Source organism: Myotis nattereri (assembly GCF_964212035.1).
Source record: "Myotis nattereri genome assembly, chromosome: 2".
NCBI classification, from domain to species: Eukaryota; Metazoa; Chordata; class Mammalia; order Chiroptera; family Vespertilionidae; genus Myotis; species Myotis nattereri.
The window spans coordinates 117,827,047-117,842,159 of NC_138076.1; the positions used below are offsets into that span (position 1 = coordinate 117,827,047).

At 39.4% G+C, this 15,113-nt stretch overlaps 1 protein-coding gene across 2 annotated transcripts; it reads left to right on the plus strand.

Annotated features, from left to right (window-relative positions):
* Positions 1-2,441: 2,441 nt before the first annotated feature.
* On the plus strand, positions 2,442-12,166 carry RNF6 (ring finger protein 6). 2 transcript variants are annotated; one of them, XM_081084977.1, is made up of 4 exons: positions 2,442-2,914; positions 5,450-5,660; positions 7,246-7,341; positions 10,377-12,166. In XM_081084977.1, exons 2-4 carry the CDS (start codon positions 5,468-5,470, stop codon positions 12,119-12,121), a joined length of 2,034 nt encoding a protein of 677 aa, XP_080941103.1. In that variant the 5' UTR covers positions 2,442-2,914; positions 5,450-5,467; the 3' UTR covers positions 12,122-12,166. The 2 variants fall into 2 exon arrangements, with proteins under 2 accessions (XP_080941103.1, XP_080941104.1); XM_081084978.1 differs by having other exon boundaries at positions 2,871-3,233.
* Positions 12,167-15,113: the final 2,947 nt, after the last annotated feature.

Genomic DNA, 15,113 nt, shown 5'->3' on the forward strand with positions numbered 1-15,113 from the left:
ATGAATGTGGGAGTCAGCCTGATGCTCAACTTAGAGCCGACTCCTTGATCCATTGCAAATATTTAGGTGTCCAATTCCCTGTAATAAATACCTTTCTGACCTAAAGGGGTAGAGTGATTTTTGTATCCTGTCCTGAACTCTGGCTGATCAAAGGAAGGTTCTTCAGCTGTAAGAACCCCAGTAAAAGAACCCAATTAAAAAGAGAATCTCACAAACCCATTTATTGGCAAAATAGCTGAGCCCCTTGGGGAAACAGAATGCTCTTTGTTTCTTTTCTAATTACAGTTCTTACCTACTTGCCTATAGTCTCCACCTGAGAGGTCTTAGTCTTTTAGTCTGTATGACCCTTCAGTTCTTTACTCACAGTTAACCAACGAAGTTTCCATGACATAATTCCAAATTGCCAGAAGATCTGGGATATGTATCTTGTTTTAAATAGCTGTGGCCAGAGAGATGAGGTCACATGGTTAGAGCTGCTCCTTACAAGCATCGGCCAAGTTCTCTGAAAGGAAATGATGGACTTCTCTAGAACACAGGTTTAGAAGGTTGAAGCCTCCATTTCCCTGGGCTCACACTTCTATCTGGAGGAATTGCTAGGAGAATAAAACTCTAAACTATTGCTATAGGGAGTGTATTACTTTGCTAGGGTGCCATAACAAAATACCTCATTTTAAAATTCTTAATTGTAAAAAGTCCTGGAGTTAAAAGATGCATACACACTAAAAAGGCCAGGTACCATTCCAGTAAATGGAGATTACAGCAGAGATTTTGGCAGGTCCTGATACCTGGAAATACAGATATCCAGAATGATTCATCTCTCTGTTCTAGGTATCATTTCTACTCTCTTTCTCTAGTCACTTCGTCTTGGCTACAAAAACTGAAGCAAGGTATTGGATTCAACTTACATATATTGCCTATCTACTCACAAAAATCGGAAGCTTCTCATCAGGTAAATCATTTAATTGGATTTTGACTCTTAGGATATATACGTTTTATCAGTTTAATATTAAAAATACTTTTGCACTCAATGGAATATTACACTCTTTAAAACGCATATAGATATATAAAATTATTTCTGCTTGGGTTTGGTATACCTTATAAGAGGTTTTCTCTAACTTGTACTCACAATTTTTGAGGTCATTGTACTAACATGCATTAATCTTGTTTGCATTTTTCTCTGCTCATCCATCCAATAGTCTGAGGAGAATGTTGTGCCAAGTGCTGTGCTAAGTTCTGGGACTATAAAAATGAATAAAATCATTTGTTAAAACTTAAGGAATTTAGACTCTTAGATGGGGAGACTTATAAATTAACAGAAAATCATTGTGAGTACTTTCTCAGTGGCTCTCTGTTTCCATTGGAAAGGAGGGCAAGGACCTTTATTGGCTTATTCTCTGCTGTTATCACTAGTACCTAATACATAGGGGCATTCAGTAAGTATTTAAGAAAGAATGTGCTAAGATAGTTATACAGAGGGAGCTATGGGAGCTCCCAAAGGGACGTTTTCCTAGTTTTATGTGTGGAGATTTGGCTGGAGGGTGCGTTGAGGGTGTCACTTCAAAGGTATCATTTAAAAAATCCTTGAAATGACTTCTGAGCTGAAACCTGGGAGATAAAGGAAATTCAATATATATAGGGTTCAGCATTGCTTAGGAATTCCTCTGATGGTTGTCCTGTGATGCCAAGAAAAGATAGTCTGTAGAGGTATGCAGCAAAAATATCTGAAGGGCCTTGTAGACTGCAGTATGTATTTCCATTTTAATATCCATAAGAATACGCTGACTTCTTTTTTACCTGTCCATCCACACTGGTAGCTCATCCATGCTAAAGATTGTTACCCAAGCGCTCAGTACCATGGTGGGGATAGAGTAGCTCCTCATTCCCTGAATGAATAAATGAATGAAGTGAATAACAGCAGGGTGAGCATTGCGCCATGATTAAATCTTGTGGATAGTAGGATGTCAGGAATGTAGTTTATAACGAGGCAGAGTCCTAGTTAAGGGCTTAACTAATGGCGAGTTTGTCTCATCTCAGAAATAGTATCAGAGACGTGAATGTGAGGGGTTTCAAAGTGCCTTCCTAGCGGTACAGTGAAGAAACACAAATATAAGCACTCCAGAGTTGATTAGGATTTGTCATTTCCAGGTCCCAATGAACAAGAGCCTGGCTGGTTAGCTACGGGACAGCCGGACAGTAGGTAGCCGGGAACAGACAAGCGACGCCAAAGCTCAGCGCAGGTGCTGGTACTTCCCAAGGATGGAAAGCAGGCGGTGCTCCAGGGGCTATGCGGCTGCTATGAGCGCCGAGCGGAGCGGCGGGGTGCTTGGCGCTGCAGTAAGGAGGCCCAGCGACGCCCGAGCGCGAGCGCTGAGACCGCGGCGTGGAGGACGGAACGCGGCAGGCGGGCCTCCGGGGTCCCGCCGGACGCACTTCTCAGTAGCACTCCCGAGCGTCTCCTCTCCACACTGGGGGTTAACCTGGCCGTGGGGAACAACGGCTGGGCCGGCAATTCCCCCTCCTCATCCTCCCTCCAGAAGAACCATCCCAAGCTGTAGCCCCGGCTTCAGTAGAGATTAGAGGGCGCAGCGGCCTCCCGGGGCAAGCCTCTGCCTCCCGGTCACAGCCCCGGGACCTGAAAGGAAAAGCACCTGCCACGGACTTTCCTCCGGGCAGGGGCCGAACAGCCCAGCGGCTGGCGAGGGGAGCTCAAGAGAACGCGCGGGGATCCACCACGACTTCCGGGAGACGCTGAGAAAGCCGGCCATCCTGGACGGCCCTCGTCTCTCCTCCGATTGGTTAACTGCTCTCTGGCGGAGCTCCCCTAACTGGTGATTGGCCCAGATGCGCCGTCTGTCACCTGCCTCCCTGTGGGAGGCGAGGTCGCGAAGGGAAGCCTGACTCGAGCTGGGAAGAGGTTGGTTGGACTCGAGCCGGGTCTGTTTATTGTGGCGGAGACCGAACCGGGCGCGAGCCCCCTGTTGCAACCGCCGGGGAAGGAACCAGTAGCCGTATGGAGGGCGGGGGTGGCAAGAAAGTGCAGGTTTAGAAGTAAGTTGGAGTCACCCAACGCTGGCCACGTCCGAATGGGAACGCGATAGGAAGGCCGGCCGTGGACGGGGGAGCTGTGATCCCGGGAGCAGTGGCAGTGTAGGAGGCCAGGCCTGGTGTCTGGGGTGAGACAAGGCCTTGGGGAGCTTTTCATGATCGAGTTATTCGGGGGCCTAATTTTCTAGGTGAGCGTCTACCAAAATCCAGTGGAGATGTTGCTTTGGTTTTGCAGCAGGGTGGGGGACTACCAGCGGCCCCCACCCTTCAAGGAGACGACTTGTTCGATACTTGAACCATCTTTTATTGCTTCAGATGGGCAGCTTCAGAAACACAGAAACCATTGAAAGATGGATGCCATTGCCTATATTAAAAGCATGTTGAAAGGAAAGTAAGGTATTCATTTTGATGTAGTTATAGTTAGTTAGACAAGAACATTACCTGTGAGGAAAAGCGCTTAAGTTTTGAATACTGTTAGGGTAGCTTGATTTTATGATAGGATTCAAATTCTTAAATTGTTTAATACAAAAATCATATTCCTGCTGTACCTACCAAATACGCTCTTTACTAATGATGACCTAGTCCTATTATTCTGAAACTAAAAAGAAGTCTTGAGTCTTTAGTAATGTTATTTTGCAGTTGATTGGATCGTGCTACTAGATCTTTCCTTAAAAAGGATGTAATCATGACTTTAAAAAAATCCTTGAATTGTAATTTAATGTTAGAATATGCATGGGATTGGATTGTTGCTTACTCATAAAATAGTTTAGACATGTAGGCTGATTTCACTTTATATTTCAGGTAGTTTGCGTCCTAGACGCTTTGGCTCAGTGGGTAGAGCATCGGCCTGAAACCCAAGTCCTGGGTCCAAGGTTCCATTCTGGTCAATGGGTCCTGCATGCTCCTCCCCGGCCTCTGCCCTGGTAGGGGCTTGGGCAGGAGGCAACCAATCAATGTTTCTCATATCAGTATTTCTCTCTGTCTTTCCCTCTCTCTTGTACTCTAAAAATCAATGGAAAAATATCCTCGGGTGAGGATTAAAAATAAATAAAGTAGTTGGTTTATTAAACACTGAGAGTCACAACTGTTGCTTCACTGGCAACATAGTCATTTAATCGCCCAGCCTCTATTAAATTATGTGTTACATATCACATACCAGAAATTATTAAGGAATGGCTTCTTTATCCACCCACAGAAACACCCAAGTTAGCTCTTAAAGATTGACTTAGCCCTACCGTGGAGAATTCTGACCCAGGATTAGGGATACGATCTGGGCATCTGTATTTCTTAAAATTTTCTCCTGTGAGTTTGATGTGCACTCCTAGTTGATAACTGTTGCTTTCATGACTTACTAAATAGATTTGGTTAGCCCAGCTCGTGTTGCTCAGTGGTCTACCCATGAACCAAGAGGTCACTGGTTTGATTCCCAGTCAGGGCACTTGCCCAGGTTGTGGGCTCAATCCCCAGTGAGGGTTGTGAAGGAGGCAGCCAATCAATCAATGATTCTCATCATTGATGTTTCTCTCCCCCCCGCCCCCCATAAAAATCAATAAAAACGTATTTAAAAAAATATTTATGAAACAAATAATTTCTTCCCTTGATATTCTAATAGTTTAAAATTAAGCTGCTCAGGAATGACATTTAAATATAATCCCGAAGATAGTGTTTGCCTAGGTAGCATCAGGACGTTTCAGAGGCACTTGAAACCTCTGAGACTAGACCATTCCAGGTTTAGAGATGAGGTTTGGGATAGGGAGACACAAAATGCTCTGACACACTTTAACAAACCTCAGAGCCATGCATTGGGTATTTTTTTCCTGTTAGATTTAAGGAGACATCAACTCTAAGTCTATTCAATAGATACAGTCAGCTAAATTATTTTTACCTCAACAAAAGTACAGTTGGGTTGGTGTGGGGGATGTAATATTACATTTATGAGCTTTATTTTGGGAAGAATACCCTTGCTCAAAATAATACCTTCCCAGTAGCCATTTGCTTATTAAATAAAGGAGGTGTATGATTCACGCTTAAAATTTGCTAACATGAAGAACCTAGATATTTGAAACATTAATGAAGGAAGGCTTTTAGACCAACTGTACTGGAGAGTCAAAGGGTAAAAAATGAGATAATCACTTTGGTATTCAGGTATGAGAAATGTGTGGTGAAACCAAAGCCAGTCTGACTTAAATGATAGCTTTAGGCAAAGAAGTAGGTCCAATTGTGTTCTAGCTCCTAGAAGCTGGTTTTGATTTTATATGGAAGTTCTTCATTGTAAGATTTGTTACGTGAAATCTTTGAGTAGGGGACAAAATTTTTAAATGAGTTTAAAAAACTAAGTTGAAAACATGAAGCCATGTGTAGTCTATGACTAATACCTTGAATTTTATATATATTGTTTGAACAGAAAGCCAGGAATCTCAGTATGAATCAGTCTAGATCTACATCAGATGATGGTGGCGAAGAAACCTTATTTCAAGACCATGATCATCCTGAAAATGAGAGAAGATGGCAGCAAGAGCGTCTCCACAGAGAGGAAGCTTATTATCAGTTTATTAGTGAACTCAGTGATGAAGATTACCGACTAATGAGAGACCATAATCTTTTAGGCACCCCGGGTAAGAGATGGGTAAAAGAGAAAACACCTTTTTCATCATCAAGGAAGAATTTTAAAATAAGGAGAGTTTTTCCCCCTTCTTCCTTCTCCCAAAATATTCTGTATTTTTTTTTTATCCTTACTCAAGGATATGCCTATTGATTTTAGAGAGGGGGGGGGGGAGAGAGAGAGAGAGAGAGAGAGAGAGAGAGAGAGAGAGAGAGAAACATCAATGTGAGAGAGAACATCAATTGGTTGCCTTCTATACATGCCCCAACTGGGTATGTGCCTTGACCAGGAATCGAGCCCACAATCTTTCTGTATATAGGAGGACACTCCAAACAATTGAGTCCACTGGCCAGGGCAAGAGCTTTTTAATATAACAAAATAGAAAATCATTGGCTTACTTGTGTATTTTATAAATAGGTAAGAATATTATACATAGAGCACTGTTATACGAATGCCAAACTATCAGACAGGTTAATGTACATAATAGTGTCAAATATTTACATAGGTGGCCCTATTTCTCTTAAGTAATATTTGTACAAATTATTGTAGTTGGGTATCCATCCCCTCTCCCCCTTGCTTATCCATGGTTTCTTTTCCCAAGGTTTCAGTTATCCAAGGTAAGAAATAAATTTCATGCCATTCTGAATACCATTATGAAATCTTGTGCTGTCCTGCCCTGGATGTAAACCATCCCTTTGTCCATCCTATCACCCTGCATACATTACCCACCCATTACTCACTTAGTAGCTGTCTCTGTTATTAGGTCAACTATGGTGATACTGTGGTATTTATGTTCAAGTAAGCCTTATTTTACTTAATGGCCGAAAGCCATTCAAATAACTTAATTATAGTATATTTTTATTGTATTATTATGATAGTTGTTGATATTTTGGTATGCCTAATTTATAAATTAAACTTTATCATAGGTATGTATAGGAAAAAACATAGTATATATATAGTTTGATATTATGCATAGTTTCAGACATCCACTGGGGGTCTTGGAACTTATCCCCCATGGATAAAGGGGGACTCCTCTAGTTAAAACCCAATTGTAACTTATTTGAAGTATTATAATTAATTTAACTGAATTAATAACTACCAAAAAGTCCAATGTGCTCTGTAAATTTTTTACAAATTTATTTTACAAATGAATTCATTGAAATTTGTATGCTTGTATATTATATATTTATATAGTGCACATTTGCATATTATATATTGATGACCCATATAATGAACTATTGAGGTACAGTTCAAGTAAATAAAGTTCAAGTAAAACACATCTATTAGATGAAATTTTCTCTATAAATACTCCCTTCTTAATTTCTTTTTAACTCTGACAAAAATTCATGGAATTATAGCTTAAGTGTATCAACAGAGGGTAGTTTATTATTAAAATAAAATCTTAATTTTAATAAAATATTAATTAATGAAACACAACCTTGCACCATTTAAATATTTTTAACTGTATTCAATGTATAGAACATGAAAACAATAAAATATCTTCTACAGCTAAAGATTAGTCTTACCTTTCATGAGTTATAATAAAACTTTGTAATTTAAAGTTTTTCATTTCAGTGAACAGTTTTTCATTGTTTTAGGAGAAATAACATCAGAAGAACTACAACAGCGGTTAGATGGAGTCAAGGAACAACTGGCATCTCAGCCTGACTTTAGAAACAGGACAAATACCAGAGGTACTGTGGACTCCTTTCCGTAAGGGACATGTCTGATTAGAGCAGTTGCAGAAATGAACTTAGTAGATCTTTTCTTTTTCTTTTTTTTTTTTAAAATATATTTTATTGGTTTTTTGCAGAGAGGAAGGGAGAGGGATAGTTAGAAACATTGATGAGAGAGAAACATCGACCAGCTGCCTCCTGCACATCTCCTACTGGGGATGTGCCCGCAACCAAGGTACATGCCCTTGACTGGAATCGAACCCGGGACCCTTCAGTCCGCAGGCCGATGCTCTATCCACTGAGCCAAACCGGTCAGGGCAATTTAGTAGATCTTGTAGAATATTTTTTTAATGTTTTCCAGTTTTGATGTACTACTCAGCATTTATATATTATATGCAAAGCAGTATAATTAAGCAATAAATAGGACAGGGATGTGTAATTAGGTAGTATGGACAGGCACTATAAATACAGAGATGTCTTACACACAGATTGCCTTCAGGGAGCTCACATATATGAAATAGTATACAATTAAGTTAATTACCAGCATAGTTCTTTTTAATCTTAGAATGTACACACTACTTTCTTTAAAATAATATAACTAAACCTAGCTTCTAAAAATTTATGTAGGGCAATACAGAATGACTGCATCAGGAAACCTGTTTTTCTTGTTTTGTTGTTTTTGTGTTTGCTTTGTCATTTTATTGAGCAAATACTAAGTCATAATATAAGAAGTTGTGATAAAAACAAAGTTCTTGTGAAAAGAATTCAAACTAAGAAGTATATATAAAGTTTAAAAGTAAAGCCAACTTTAATGTCCCTCTTACCAGGTCCACTTCCTTCCCCAGAGGTATTTATTACTAGTAGTTTCATATGTAATGTAAGAGCTTTATATTATTTAGGGCAAAGATGATTAATAACCAAAAAATGCAATGGCTCAATAAAATAGAAGTTTATATCTCTTTCATGTTATCAGGCCAGGGAAGGTAGGCAAACTTTGCTCCATAAATCCTCCTGGAACCCATCCAATCAGCAGTTTCTATAACTGTGTTGTCCACATGTGACTACTTAAGGTTAAATGAAATAAAAAAATGCAGTGCCACAGTCATGTTAGCCACATTCAAGTACTTAATAGTCAATGTGCCTATTGGCGTCTGCATTGGACAGGATAGTTATAGGACCTCTCCACTATGACACAAAGCTTTATTGGGCACAGCTTCTCCAGGGTACTGTTTGCATGATCAAGCTAAATCACAGTCGTATCTAGGTTCCAGCTGGCATGAAGGAGATGCAGGCACCAGCTTGAAAGAGATAAATCACTTCCACTCCCATCCCATTGATGAGAACTTAGTCATATAGCCACACCTAACTGCCAGGCAGTCCAACGTGACCATTACGCTGCATTTACAATAGAAGAAAGGTAGGATAGATTTTGTTAGATAAATAGTGAACTCTTGGACACACACCCTTATCACTACATTCTAGTAATTAAAGAAGGAAGTACCATTTAGGTCATGTTTACCTGCGTTTTACTATGTCTTTTTCCAAATTAAAATGGAAATTGGATATTAACCCTTTTTCTACTTTATGTTTAGATATGTAATTATGCTACCGTATTGGTACAACTGGTAATACTGGTCCTTTGTTTTAATTGAAAATGTACTTACCACGTATAAAATAGTTTATATCTTTAGAGTATGGCTAAAGTTGGTGTTTATTTTATGGTACCAGCAGCTGATTAACAACCTTAAGTCAACATTTAAAAAAAGTTTTTGCCCAGCCAGTTTGCCTCAGTGGTTGAGTGTCCACCCATGAACCAGGAGGTAACTAACTGATTCCCGGTCAGGGCACATGCCTGGGTTTTGGACTCAATCCCCATGTGCAGGAGGCAGCTGATCAGCTCTCTCTCATCATTGATATTTCTATCTCTCTCTCTCTCTCCCTTAGTCTCTCTGAAATCAACAAAAACATATCTTTTTTTAAAAAAGCTTTTTATGAGAGATTGCGGTAATGAAACGAAAACCAAAGCAATCTCATTTAATAGCTGTTTTTGAGTAGAATAAACTTTAAGGTTAAAGTCTATGTAGTTAATGTGCATTAGTAGGCCTTTCATTTAGTTTTGCACTTTGTATAATCTACTGGTTAAATAAGGAAAATTGAAGCTATTACCACAGTAGTAGTATCAGATTAAAGCAGTCTATCAGGAACACATTTATTTCTAAAATTGATTCATTCAATAAAATTAATTGTTCATCTGATTTGCATCAGATACTCTTATAGAGGTTGGAAATTTACCAGTGAATAAAATAAAGCCCTTAGTCTTCATGGAACTTATGTTGTAAATGAACAGAAAATGTATTTTGTGGTATTATGTATAATGGCTAACATTTATTGAATGCTTTGTGAGTGCCAGGTATTGTACTATTCATTTTATATACAATAGCTTATTTTATCCACTGTGACATTTATACTGCTAACTCTAATTTACAGATAAGGATCCAGCTATAGAGAACGTAACATCCTAAAATTTCCCAGTTTCACATAATATAGTTCTAACATTGTATTCAGAAAGCCAGATTTCTTTAGCTGTACATTTTTGGCAATTCCTGAGAAATAGGATAAAATTCCCAAGGTTAAAAAAATACCTAGTTGCAAAAATGTCAATTGAGTTACCCTTACCAGAAGGATTCCACAAATTTAGGATGAATTATGTATAAATTTTCCACAGTATATTGCTATATGAATAAAACAGTCTAGATGTATAATTTTGGTATAGACATATTTCTCATTTGCCTTAATATTTTGCCAATAACAGGCATATAGAAAACAAGGATTTCCTCACAGCTTTGCATAAATAGTATTATACATAAATATATTTTAATATGCTTATAGTGTATATCTTTTACAAAATTGTTTTTTGCCAGTTTTTATTAAAATGCACAAATGTTCTTCAATATAATTTAATTTAATGAAAAGTTTATCTTACAAGCTTTTAATAAACAATCTAAGGATGGATTTTAAGAATTGATCTTAAATTGATTTGACTTGCTTTCCAGACTCAGCAGTCCCTAGAGAAAGTTCAGATGAAGATTTTCTACTAGAATGGTTAAATACCTTTCGCCGCACAGGCAATGCAATTCGAAGTGGACAAAATGGGAATCAAACTTGGAGAGCTGTGAGTCGAACAAATCCAAATAGTGGAGAGTTTCGGTTTAGTCTGGAAATCCACATCAATCATGAGAACAGAGGATTTGAAACTCATGATGAAGATAATATAGGCATTCCACTTTCAGACGTTAGCAGTGATCATACTACAGAGAGACAGCAAAGATCACCTAGTCCTGTGGCTAGGCGAACAAGAAGCCAAACTTCAGTGAATTTCAGTGGTAGTAGTTCCAACATTTCAAGGACTAGGCTTGACTCAAGAGGGCAGAATTCAGTAGCAAGATTTTTCTCAACCTCAGGAAGTTTAAGAAATGGAACTGGGAGAGCAGTTGGCATTCCTAGAACTAGTGCTCCACGTGCTAATTTCAGTAGTCACACAAACCAGTCAGGTGGTAGTGAACTTGGGCAAAGGGATGGGCAACGATTTGGAGCAGCACATGTTTGGGAAAATGGGGCTAGAACTAATGTGACAGTGAGGAATACAAACCAAAGATTAGAGCCAATAAGATTACGGTCTACTTTCAGTAGTCGAAGCCGTTCACCAATTCAGAGACAAAATGACACTGTTTATCATAATTCACAAAGAGAAGGTAGATCTTTACAACAAACCATTAGAAGGTCTGATAGGAGGAGAGGTATAACTCGTGTCTTTTTAGAACAAGATAGAGCACGCAGAGGAACAGCATATACCCCATTCTCTAACTCAAGACTCGTGTCAAGAATAACAGTAGAAGAAGGAGAAGAATCTAGCAGATCTTCAAGTGCTGCACGACATCCAACAATCACATTGGACCTTCAAGTGAGAAGGATTCGTCCTGGAGAGAACAGAGATCGGGATAGTATTGCGAATAGAACTCGATCTCGAGTGGGGCTAGCAGAAAATACAGTCACTATTGAAAGCAATAGTGGGGGCTTTCGCCGAACTATTTCTCGTTTAGAGCGGTCAGGTATTCGAACCTATGTTAGTACCATAACAGTTCCTCTTCGTAGGGTATCTGAGAATGAGCTAGTTGAACCATCCTCATTGGCTCTTCGGTCAATTTTAAGGCAGATCATGACTGGATTTGGAGAACTGAGTTCTCTAATGGAGGCCGAATCTGAGTCAGAGATTCAGAGAAATGGTCAGCGTTTACCAGAGATGGATTCAGAACTGAGTAACCTAGTGAATGACATTAGTCAGCACCATGAAGGTTCCTCTCAGGACAGATGGGCTCAAGAAGACAACACTGAAATGAATGGTGAAAATGAGACCACTCAGCCTCATATCCAAAACAGTGATAGTAGAAGTAGTAGGCAGTTGCGGAATTCAAATAACTTAATGGAAACTGGAACACTACCTATTCTTCGCCTTGCTCACTTCTTTTTACTGAATGAAAGTGATGATGGTGATCGCATACGTGGCTTAACCAAAGAGCAGATTGACAATCTTTCTACCCGAAACTATGAGCATAACAGTATTGACAGTGAACTAGGTAAAATCTGTAGTGTTTGTATCAGTGACTATGTAACTGGAAACAAGCTCAGGCAATTACCTTGCATGCATGAATTTCACATCCATTGTATTGACCGATGGCTCTCAGAGAATTGCACTTGTCCCGTATGTCGACATCCTGTCTTAGGGTCCAGTATAGCATAGAATGGATGAAGTGATGGATTTATTAAAGTACTGCATTTCAGTGGAGCTGAGTATTCACGCATTCTTTTGTTATTTGTGATGAACTATCCAGGATGAAAAGTAACATTATTATAGTTAAACTATTTTTGTGTGTTTTTTTAACTTGTTAAAAAGAGAACATTTATATAAAATTTAAAATGCAAATGTTAAATTATTCAAAAGTACAGAATAATTAATATTGCTAGAACCAAATAACCTTTACAATTATTTTGGTGATTTTGTCATGCTAAGCACTTTTGTATACACTGCACAGTTCGGTGGGTTAAAAATCAATCTTCTTTTTCTTAATAGTACAATAGACTTTACTTGAAACTTCAAATTCCATAGTCTTAGTACTGTGTCCAGACATTGGTGTCTAAATAAGCCTTTCATTACCTTTTTATTCTAAGGAAAATATCTTATGAAAAAATGTTTGGCTGAATGTTTGCTAAATGTTTTTAAGTTACTTAAAATGTTAAATTTAATATGCAGCATACCATATGTGTATATATAGCTATATAATTTTAAAGTGAAAATATTCAGTCTAAATGATACCAGTGTGGTTGTGATTTAAGCTTTCAGCTATTACTGCATATGGCACAATATTTAATATTTACAAGATTGTCTCTGGGAGTGGATTAAGATATTTAAAAATAGATAATTTAATGAAGCGTCTCTGACAATCTGACTTCTTAGACAGCAAGCAATATATAATTCTGAACAAGTCTTTCTTTATTCAGAAATGGAACGTGGACATTTTAGAACATATAGGTTATTTAACTTGAGTCCAGCCTTTTTGTGACTTTTTAGAAAGTGCAAAAATTCTTCGATTATAATAAGTAAAGTACACAATATGCATGGATTCTCAGATTTTATTTTAGAGTCTAAAGAATGTCTATAAAGAATCAAATGCATAGATAATATGTTAAGTTCACTTGAAAGCCGAAAACACCAAATAAAACAAAACGAAATACCCTTAAGAGAATGTAGAATTTATATAAACACAAAGTATGCCTTGAAGATCTATTTCTACCAATAAATATTAAAACAAAGCTGTGTGTGAACTGTCCTATTGTTCCACTGTAGTATATTCACTAAAAAAATATTTATTTTGTACCTACTAGGTGCCAGGCAATGTTAAGGTATTGAGAATTCAGCAAATGATTAAAAGACAAAGCCCCCATCTTCACAGGAAAGACATATTTGCTCTTAGAAATTGAAAATCAGTTGACAATGAATTATTGTTTTGATTTTCATGTTTGTTTGTAAATATATGGTAGTAGAGACCCGGTGCATGAAATTTGTGCATGGGGAGGGGCAGTCCCTCAGCCCTGCCTGTGCCCTCTCAGTCTGGGAGCCCTCGGGGGATGTCCGAATGACGGCTTAGGCCCAGAGGGAGCGGACCTAAGCCGGCAGTCGGACATCCATAGTGCTGCCGTGGAGGTGGGAGAGGCTCCTGCCATGACCACTGTGCTCGCCAGATGTGAGCCCGGCTTCTGGCTGAGCGGTGCTCCCCTTTTGGGAGCACACTGACTACCAGGGGACAGCTCCTGTGTCGAGCATCTGCCCCCTGGTGGTCAGTGTGCATTCTAGCGACCGGTCATTCCGCCATTTGGTTGATTTGTGTATTACCCTTTTATTATATAGGATTGTTTTCCTGTAGTGAACTGCTTGGGCAAAATCACAAGAACACATACCTGAAGACTAGATTCTGTAAGATTTTGCTATAGCTCAAGATTTAGTTTTTCTTTATGATCAGTGATTATACAGGGGGAGCAAAAGTAGGTTTACAATCATTAGTGTGTGAAACACAGAATTCTTTTATTTATTTATTTGTATTATTTAGACTATACATGTCTCTTGATGAATTTTAGTTCTAAATGGTAAGATCGTTTTTCATGTTTCAGGAAGACTGGTGTGGTACAGTGTTCAGAACACAGTGGACTGAAGAGAGATGGGAAGAAAAAAAAACACAATGAAGGAACTATTGTGATATTACCAGTTAACATCATCATCATCAGTTATCTAACCTAGAGTGATGACAGTAAAACTGGAAAGAGAGAAAGATGTAAAAATATTGGGGGGAGGAAGGGGGGGAAGACATTTGGTTTCTAGTTCAATATGAAGATGTGGGAGAGTCATGTACTTACAAATAGAGAATCGCCTGGGTGAAGGAGGGTACAAGCCATGTTGGTTTAGACCAGCCGTGGGCAAACTACGGCCCGCGGGCCGGATCCGGCCCGTTTGAAATGAATAAAACGATTGAAAGAAGAAGACCGTACCCTTTTATGTAATGATGTTTACTTTGAATTTATATTAGTTCACACAAACACTCCATCCATTCTTTTGTTCCGGCCCTCCGGTCCAGTTTAAGAACCCATTGTGGCCCTCGAGTCAAAAAGTTTGCCCACCCCTAGTTTAGACATTTATTTTAAACACTGGAGGCCTGGTGCACGACTTTGTGCACAGGTGGGGTCCAGCTGGCCTGCCCCAGTTGGGGCCGATCGAGCCAGGCTGGCCAGGGGGAGGGGACACAGAAGGTTGGCCAGCTGGCCCTTCCCCTGATTGGGGTAGGGGGGCTGATTGGGGGTGTGGCCTGTTGGGGGGAGGGGCCGTGGGCAGTTGGCCAGCCAGCCCTGCCCCCTGGTCGAACTCCCGGTTGAAAGGACAATTTACATATTAGCTTTTTGTTATCCTATCTAATAAAGAGGGAATATGCTAATTGACTCTCATGCCATTGCAAAGATGGCGGTGCCCACAGCCAATAAGGAGGGAATATGCTAATTGACTGCCCTACCCTCAAAGATGGTGGTGCCCACAGCCAATAAGGAGGTAATATGCTAATTGACTGCCCTGCTCTCAAAGATGGTGGTGCCCACAGCCAATAAGGAGGGAATATGCTAATGACTACCATGCCCTCAAAGATGGTGTTGCCCACAGCCACAAGATGGCCAGCAGGGGAGGGCAGTTGGGG

What these genes read in the sequence shown, in the direction of transcription:
- RNF6 (XM_081084977.1), top strand. Translation starts at nt 5,468, where the DNA reads ATGAATCAGTCTAGATCTACATCAGATGATGGTGGCGAAGAAACCTTA. An exon ending in TAATCTTTTAGGCACCCCGG is followed by an intron (nt 5,661 to 7,245) that starts GTAAGAGATGGG and finishes TCATTGTTTTAG; the next exon opens with GAGAAATAACATCAGAAGAA. An exon ending in AAACAGGACAAATACCAGAG is followed by an intron (nt 7,342 to 10,376) that starts GTACTGTGGACT and finishes CTTGCTTTCCAG; the next exon opens with ACTCAGCAGTCCCTAGAGAA.